Below are 9603 nucleotides of genomic sequence, written 5' to 3'. Positions count from 1 at the left end.
CAGGTCACTGCATGCTGCTTGAGTTTCTTCTCTGAGCCGTGCCATCTGCTGCTTCTTTCAGCAGCTGCCCATGGTCTTTGCCCTGACAACCAACGCTTTTACAACACTTCTAGGATCAGGCTGGAAAACTTTTCATAAAATAGAGAGTATGGAGGCAAGGTTTCAAAGGAGCAGGACTCCCAAGTGGCCTGTCCTGCCCTATAAGCATCTTCTCTGGAGCCAGTTTTTCCCTAGAGGTCCAGGTATGGTGTCGCATGTTCCAAACTGCAAATTACAATGGGTCAAGTACATTTAAGAAAGCTAGGATATTTTAAGTAGGTGGCCTCAGAAAATGTGAGATATATGGTTTCCTAACTCTAAGGCTTGACATGTCTCCTAGTTGCTGTTGCACTGAGACAGATAAGAGGTGTCATATAGGGAAATTAAATGACCTTAGATTTCCCAAGTCTAGAACATTTATTTTGTCATTACACCCAGTTGACTGGATTCTCTAGGGTTAATTCACTGTAAACAAAATTTGCAAGGAATCAATCTGTGCTCTAACAAAGATAAATAAAACTGGCCAGGACATTTTTAATCTGGAAAATCAATTAAATTAAATAACTATTGACTAGCAGGCACTGTCTTAGAAAAAGACAGACACGGTCTCTTACCTCACAGAATTTTCAGTCCATTGGGGCAGCCGAAGTAATATTCTCAAAAAGCTCAACAAGGAAGTGGTTCAATAAATATGGTATATCCATATTATGTAATACTCTGCAGCTACTATAAAGATTATAATTATAACAATAAAAATAAAGAAAAAATATTATAATTATAAAGAATGAGACCTGTCATATTGAGCACACATATATGGCAGGTACTAGTTATATGCCAGCCCAGAGTTCTAAGAAAAGATTCAGACTGGAGGTACAGTTTGGGTTCTTAAAATATATAGGTACAATTTGACAAGAACCTTTTTCTATATGTATATAAAAATGTATTCTTTGTGCCTTAAATATTTACTCACCATTATGAGAGTCTTTCCTGCTATTTTGTATAACTGATATTCATTTATGTTTATTATTTCATTGCATTATATAACCACACCATAACTTATTTATCCATTATATTGACAAACATTTGGCTTGTTTTCTGTGTTTGGCTATTATAAACAATGCTTACATTCCTATTTCTCCATGGCAGTGTTTCTCAAGATTTAACATACATCAGAATCATCTGGGGGCTTGTAAAACACAGGTTGCTGGACCCTAGAGTTGCCCATTGAGTAACTTTGGAGTGGGCCCAGGAATTTGGTATTTCTAGTAAGTTTCCAGGTGATGCTCATGCTGATGCTGTTGGTACAGGGACCACACTTTGAAGATACCTGCTCTAGGATATCTATCTAGGAGTGGGATCATTAGGTTATAGAGTATATGTAACCTAAAGCTTAGTAGACAGTGCCAAACTATTTTTCCCAAATGGTTATGTTGATACTTCCACCAGTGGTGAATGGGAGGCAGTTCTTGCTCTCATGCCAACATGTGGTATTGTCAGGCTGTTTAACTTTAGCCAATCTGGTATATGTGGCAATGGTATTTCATTGTGGTTCTAACCTAAATTTTTCTGATTACTAATAATTACTAACTTGTGAACATATTTGCATAAGTTAATTGGGGATTTGTCTCTAAATATATTGCTGTATTCTTGCCCTGACCGGTGTTGCTCAGTGGTTAGAACATCAGCCCATGGCTTCAGTTCCTGGTCAAGGGCAATACGTAGGTTGCAGATTCGATTCCCTGCCTGGGTCGGGGCCTGTGTGGGAAGCAACCAATTAATGTGTCTCTCCCACACTGATGTTTCTCTCTCTCTCTCTCTCTCTCTCTCTCTCTCTCCCCCTACTTCCCTTCCCCTCTCTCTAAAAATCAAGGGACAAACTATTCTCAGGTGAGGATTAAGAATAAATAAATAAAACCAAAATCTGTTCGACTACTTAGCAGTCACCTTCCCACCTAAAAAGATTTAAGTGAGCCTCAGAGAGGTTCTGTTCCCGGAGTTCCTGGGTGCCTCTTAGTTGGGTATCCCTCAGGCACAAGGGGGAGCCAGCTCTCTACTATCAGAGTGACATATCTTAGGCACTGAAGAGCTGGCGTGGGTCTGGGATGAGAGAGGGTGACCTGGATTTGTCAAAACAGGTGGCAGCTGAGGTCCAAAATGCACTCCCCTTAGGCAGAACTGAAGACCACTTTTCTTAACCTCTGTAGTACCCTTTTCATACTACTTGTCACAATCATGTGTCTCACAAGAACAGAGAGCTCCTTGGCAGAGTGTCACTGAGCTTTGTAAAACTAGTGCCAAGCAAAATTCCTGACACACTGAAAGTACTCAGTAAGTGTTTGCTGAGTGACTAGCAGTCGGCGGGATACCTGTTCCTTCTCATGTGCAACCTGGATGTGGACGGAGATGGGAGCAGGCCAAATATCATCTGACAGTGGCTGAGGGAAGGGGAACCCCTGGAGGAGGCTCTCCATGTACTGAGCCTTGGGCTGTCTAGAGGACCACTGTGGAAGAAGTGATAAGCTCAGTGTTGGGCCAGAAGGCCAGGTGAGCAGGAGAAGGGAAGGCTTGGATCCTGAAGACTGGCTGGACTGGCTGTAGAGGCTGTAGAGAGTTGATCCCTATAGGAAATCCCAAACTCATAATCCCCAAGTATGAAGAAAACTTTGGGTAAAGGGGTTGGTGGTGAGCCTTGACTAGCTAGCTTAAGCTGGAGAATTAATGGCAATTTTCAACCATGTCCCATCAACCCTACAGGCTGGTCATTTTAAATTGAACTCACTCCCTCCGGTTTCCTTCCTAATCATATCCATCCTTCGCACTGCTGTCAAGACTGTTCAAGTGCAAACACTGTTCCTAATTTGTCACCACCCTCCCTTCTATCTAGCTCAGCACTGTCCAATAGAAATATAATGAACCACATATATAATTTTAAATTTTCGAGTACTGCATTGAAACAGGTGCAATAAATTTTAATTGTTTTATTACATCCAATATATCCAAAATATTATGTCAATATTAAAAATTATCAGTGAGGTATTTTACAATATTTTTATACCATCCCTGTGAAATCCAGTTTGGGTGCTAAATTTGGGTGCTAAATTTTAATGTAAAAGTGACATATGGTTCTACTAAAACAATAAAGTTGCATTTAATGAAAAAATATTACGCTGCTTCAGTTTCAAAATAAAAGTTAAAAGTTGATTCTTCAGTCGCGATAGGCACATTTGGAAAGCACAGGTCTAGCTACATTTGGCAAGCCCAAGTTCCTGGCTGGCCTTCAGTCTTTCACAGTCTCTCTCCTTCCTGCTCCCTCATAATCCCTCACCACTCTGTGAAATGACACTTCACTGTAGTCAGACCTGTGTCCCCATATGTCATGCCTAGTCCCCCTTCTGGGCCTTGGCTAATGTTTTTTCTAATAAGGACATCCTACTGTATTTCACCTGTGCAAGCCATAGCCACCAGGCCCAACTCAAATACCACCTCTTCCATGAAGACTTCTGTTTTGCTATAGAGCATACAGACCCCACCCTCTTTGAAGTTCTGTTGGACTTTGCGAAGGATCCTGTAGTTTGACACTTAATTGTCCTCTGTTTCAACTACTGGTTTTGTCTCTCCTCCATTGGATAGATGGGCCACTCTGGGATGGCAAGGACCAGCTCAAACCCGTCTCTGGCTCCGCCTACCCACCCTGATCCCAGGAACTACAAGAGTATAAAGCTTTTTTTTTTTTTTTTTTTTTTGCCCCCAGTTGGTTGGGTGGTTCTGCTCATTTGAGAAGGTTGCTTTGGGGCCCTGGTGGGTGCTCACTAAATGCTCACTGATTGATTCCTTTCATGTAGGGTTGCCAGATTTAGTGAGTAAAAACACAGGACACCCAGTTTAATAGGAATTTCAGATGAATAATGAAAAAGACAGTGGAAGGATGTCTCAAATATTGCATGGGACGTACACTAAAAAATTATTTTTACTTATCAAATTCAAATTTAACTGGTGTCCTTTATTTTATTTGCTAAATCTAGCAACCTTACTTTTATGACCGTCTGTTGAGCTATTTGCTCAGCATCATTCCTCCTCCACCACCTTGATTTTCTCTGGGGAAACACTGAGTACTGGAGAACATCATTTTGAGTATCTAGAACTAGCTACCCTGGAATTGTTCAGTTACACGAGCCCATCGTTGCCTTGTTGCACTTAAACCAGTATGAACTGGATTTCTATCACATACTTGTAACGGAAAGAATCCTGTCCAATCGATATAATTTCACAAACACACACCCAATGAGTGCACATATACCCTTTAAAGGGGAGGATGAGCCTGGTAGAAAGAGGAGAAGAGGCGAGGGAGAGAAGTGGGCTCTTATCCCCACACATCTCCATACCTCGGCTAAATGCCTTCCGATGGCAGCCTAGGCATTGAAGCCAGGCCCCACCCAGCCCCATCATGTCCTGCCTGCAGCATGGCCAGAGTCCGCCAGAGGAGTTCGGAGTTGCGAATGCAGAGGTCCAACATGCGATTTTGGTGGATCTTTCCAAGAAGCACATGGGCCCCTGTACTCACTGTATTCAGCATCCACTTGCTGCTTAGTGCATGCTGTAACTTCTAAATAGCGCAGTCACATGGGGGTATCGAAAATTAGAGGACAGCAGAGCAGCAGAGTGAGCAGGACCCTATTATTGGACAGGCATCTAGAGATCAAAATCCAGGGGCCAAAAGGCAGGCATAATTTGTTTGACAGCCAGAGTTTAAATGTTAGGACAGTGGTTGTAAACTAGTACTGTCCCAGGCACACCTGATGGCTTCACACATTTGTGTTTTTGACTGATATCTTCTCTGTGGATTTCTATCACATACTTGTAACTTACTGTGGTAGACAGATATCGTCTCTAAGTCCTTTCACAGTAGGGTTTTGCTCTTACCAGAACTTTCCTTTAGCTTCACAGGTACCATACAGGGGAGAAGTCCTGGGATTCATTTCACTAAAACCAAAGGCTCCAGCCTTTTCGTGCGCTGACACATGATTACTGATCAATGTGTGTTTGTCGAAAGCATGTTTGTCGAAAAAATGAATTCGACTTAATCCTTATAACAACCTTATGAAATAGGTTTTCCTATCCCCATTTCTACATATGTAGAAACTAAAGGTCAGAAATAAATTAAGTGGAAAAAGCTCATATGACTCAGAATCCGAAGTTAAGTCCAGGTCTTCTGACTCAGTGATGAGGCCATTTCCTACTCTGCCACATCATCTCCTGTGTGGATGAGACAATGCATGTGAAAGCTCGCATGCATGGATGAGACAATGCATGTGAAAACTAAAGTGTGTGCAAGCGCATGGTACCGTGAGAGAACTACCACCTGTCCGTGGCCCTCATATCTTGCACTTACAAGATCTATTATCACACTTTGAGGGCAACAGGGGTCCAGTAAAGGAATTGAGAGGATTAATTACGTGTGTGTGTGTGTGTGTGTGTGTGTGTGTGTGTGTGAACATATATATGTCCATTTTCTTTCTACTGAAAGGACTTAGAGGCAAGGACACACCAGTAGCAGTGAGCATACCTAGCACCTAGGTTTCTAAAAACCTATCTCCAGTAACAACTAGAGCTCCTTGGAAAATGGCTGATTCCAGGGCTGGAGCCAGGGAGAGCACAAGGTGAACCTGGGGCATTTTTGTGCTCCTACATAGGACATGACTGGGTAAACTACTGTACATGCACACATACGCGTAAGTAATAATAAAGAAGAGGTTTGTAAACCGAAGTGGAGTGATTTTCAGGATATCTTGTTGAGCAAAACACAAGGCAGAAAAGAATATAGTATGCTACCCTTTGCATAAGAGAAAAGGGGATTCCCCCCCCCAAAAAAAAAGAAACACAGCAAAGAGGGTTAAATACTAATGTGGATATGATATGTCACAAGGATACAGGGGCTAACTTGAACGAGCTCTCATTCTGAGCCTTAAAATGAATGATGACAGGAATGGATTAAAACGCATTTAACAACAGCAACAAAAATACATCAGTCTGTACCGATACTAAACAAATGCAGATGGGGTGGGGCGGGGGGAGAGAGGTTTTCTTTACAGAAGAATGCCAACTAATAGACCTAGACGGAAGGAGAAAAATAGAAAAATCACCACTTTAAAATGACCAGAGTGATGACTGGTCCAACCAAGGACCATCAGTGGATGCTAAAACCATTGGATGAAAGACTGCTGAGGAACAGAACATGAGGAAGTATAGCAGACATCGTCTTGACCAAATGATCAAGCGTGGATCACCAAGAGGGGACAAACTGCTAGCAGGCACCCCCTGGTAAAGGCACAGCCTCATCTGTGCAGTGCTGCTGCCAAAAAATTTAACCTGAGTACAGTGAAGAAAGCATCAGGCAAATTCAAGCTGAGGCACATTCTAGATAACGGTTGGTCTAGCCTTCTAAAATGTGACAGTCATGAGCGACGAACAGCCGGGGAACTCATCTAGATTAAAGGGAAATAAAGAGACCCGGTAACTAAATGCAATGTGTTATCCTCGACTGGATCTTGGATCTGGAAAATGATAACATTACAGAGGTAATTGGGGGAATCTGAATACGGTCTGTATATTAGATAATTATATTAGTGTGATAATTATATGTAGGCGAATGCCCTTGTTCATAGGGGCAAAATAACTTGTGGCAAGTGTCATCATATCTCCAATTATCTCTCATATAAGTCAATGGGGAAAGAGAGATGAAGCTGCTGTGGGAAAAATGCTAATGACTGGTGAATCTGGGGAAAGCATATGGGTGTTCATCGTCTGATTCTAGCAATTTTTCTGTAGGTTTGAAATTTTTCAAAATGAAAGTGTGGGGGAGTTTACATAAAAAATATTTCTACAACTAAAGATTTATAAGCCCTCATGGAAGCCTCCTTATTTTAAACAATTCCAATACAATTACTTAGAAAGATAAAAACTTGAATCAAGTAAAAGACAAAACCACAAAAAAGATTGATAGATTTGACTACGTAAAAATGTCAGTAAAATGTCTCTACATAGAAAACATTTATAAAAACATAGAAAAAGAACAATAATAAACTGGGGAAAATATGGAACAGTATTTTTTAAAAAGGCTACTGTTCTTGTTATATGCATTCCTTCTTACAAATTAGTAAAAAAAAAAACTAAAAAAAACCCCAAAAGAATAGATGAATATGTCCAGAAGATATGAAGCAGTACAATTAAAAAAAAATCAATGGCTAATATGTATCTTTAAGTAGCCAACCTCCATAGTAATTAAATAAATATAAATTAAAACAACAATGACCTGTTTTACACTTTTTTGCTTTGCTTATTAGTGAAGATTAAAAAGAACAATGTTACCCAGTATTTTAAGGGTATAAGCAATTTTACACTTTGTTTATAAACCTCTTTGGAGGTTAATTTGACCATATTTATCAAAAAGCCTTAAAATTTTATATACCCTTTCACCCAGTGATTCCACTTTTGGAGGTTTATCCTTGGGTTTATCCTAAAAAAATAGTCATATGTGTGTATAAGGATGTTCAGTGCAGCATTTTATAAGAGCCATAATATTGAAACTATCTACAATATCTGACAAGTGGGGTTAGAGTAAACAAATTATGGTACATCCATAGCGTGGAATAATACACTTGCATTATAAATAATGAGGTAGATATATTTGTACAGAAACGTGCTTATAATTTTAAATGAAGATAAACAAGTTAAAAACAGCAGGTCAAGTATGTTTCTATTTTTGTATAAATATATTTACATATGCATAAAAAAGAAGTCTAGAGGAACATTCTCCAAAAATTGTCTAAGCGGTTTTATGGAAAAAGGTGGGTTATGAATTATTTTTTCCTTCTTTTGATTTCTGCATTTTCTAAAGTATTTACAATACAAGTGATTACTATCATAAATACAATTTTCTTTAAAAATACAGTTTTTTAAAAGATCACAGACTAACATTCCCTAATTATATCCCCTATCCTGGGACAATCGGTGACATGTGATAGGTCCATAAAAAACATTCATTGGGTGAATGAATAAAGGAATCTGGCTGAACTCATGGATATGGGTGAAATTTATGTTGTCTGGTAAAATAAACCATGGACTTACAGTGACAAGACCTGGGTTCAAGTCCTGACTCCTGCCTTAGCTGTGTGGACATGATCACAATCCCTGAATATCTCAGTACCAGCTTCCTTATCTAGGAAATAGGAACATTATTCCAGACTACCCTTTCCAGACTGCTCAGGAATGGGTAGAAAGGGCTTCAGTAGGCAGAAAACTAAGAAGTAGACAGACAGGGCATCAAGAGAGTGCTGGAAGGAGGGTGGGCTCAGAGAGTTGATAGGGAGGTAAGTGAGCAGCCTGGAAGCTAGGCTAGAGACCCTGGCAAGGGACGGAGGCCCACAGCAGGATGAGCTCCACTCTGCATGACCTGGACCATGCCCAAATCAAAGACTCTCAGAAGTTTGGTTAACTTTGGTTAACTTAGCAAGGATTTGGCTAAGGCCTTTGTAAAGTCAAAGGAAGGGCAGGCGACGCTAGGGAGATGTGTCCACAACCCAGAGGAAAAAGGAACGGGAGCGCTCAAGGCCTAGAGGGCCCACTTCAGTTTTGGGAGAGGCTTAGAATGGAAGAATGAAACTGCATCCCATCCCATTTTTATAAAAGTCCAAACGTAAAATTGAAACATATAATCAAGGCATAAAGCAATCCACGATTCTAGTTAACACCTTCTACACACAGATGCACAAAGCTGCTTTCAACAGAAACTAGCCCTGGCCGGCTTGGCTCGGAGCATCGTCCTGTACCCCAAAAGGCCACGGGTTCGATTTCTGGTCAGGCCACATACCTAGGTTGTGGGTTCAGTTCCCGGTTGGGGCAAGTAAGAGAGGCAACCCATCGATGTTTCTCTCTCTTTCTCTCCCTCCCTTCCTCTCTCTAAAATCAATAAACATATACTCAGGTGAGGATTAAAAAATAAAAAACAAAAACTAGAAACTACCCTAGATCATGTAGGTGTTTTATAATTACTGATTCAAGAGAACTGTCTTAAACGGGTGGAAATAACACATTTTAAGATGAAAAAGCAAATGAGAAACTAGGATTTGATCTACAACATTTCAGTTGACACACAACGGCAGGAATTTAGACAAGATGTAACAGAACCTAAAATCAGAAGCCCCCACTGTGTTCCCCTTTCCTGAGCGCCCTGCGCCTCCAAATCACCTCCCTCTTATTCTCTCTCTAAATGGACACTTTGAGCTCAGAGAAGGAAGCACTATATATTAAACCAATAGTGCTTGGGGTGGTTCTGTGGATGAGCTGCCTTGGGAGTGTTAAAAAAAATAGGAAAGTAGATTCTAGCCCTGTGAGTGGGAGCTCTGATGTAGGTTGAGGTAAGGCCCTGAAATATCTATTTTTTGAAAGCATCCCTTGGAGATTCTGATGTACAGCCAGGCTTAGGAAACAGCTAAATAAACCATTGGAGTGAGCCACTTGATAAAGCTGAGGGCTTCCTATCGCTGGAGGCTTTCCAGAGAAGGCTTG

At 40.7% G+C, this 9603-nt stretch overlaps 1 protein-coding gene across 1 annotated transcript; it reads right to left on the bottom strand.

Moving 5' to 3' along the window:
• Nucleotides 1–4: 4 nt before the first annotated feature.
• On the bottom strand, nucleotides 5–7677 carry GCKR (glucokinase regulator; the record flags this gene model as incomplete). The annotated part of the gene is made up of 4 exons (XM_081155858.1): nucleotides 5–82; nucleotides 2406–2540; nucleotides 4493–4642; nucleotides 7672–7677. 4 exons carry the CDS (start codon nucleotides 7675–7677, stop codon nucleotides 5–7), a joined length of 369 nt encoding a protein of 122 aa, XP_081011984.1.
• Nucleotides 7678–9603: the final 1926 nt, after the last annotated feature.

The sequence above is a fragment of the Miniopterus schreibersii genome (genome assembly GCF_964146895.1).
Source record: "Miniopterus schreibersii genome assembly, chromosome: 13".
Classification (NCBI taxonomy): domain Eukaryota; kingdom Metazoa; phylum Chordata; class Mammalia; order Chiroptera; family Miniopteridae; genus Miniopterus; species Miniopterus schreibersii.
Note: the sequence above shows the minus strand (reverse complement) of the source record. Positions and strands in the feature narration are given on the sequence as shown.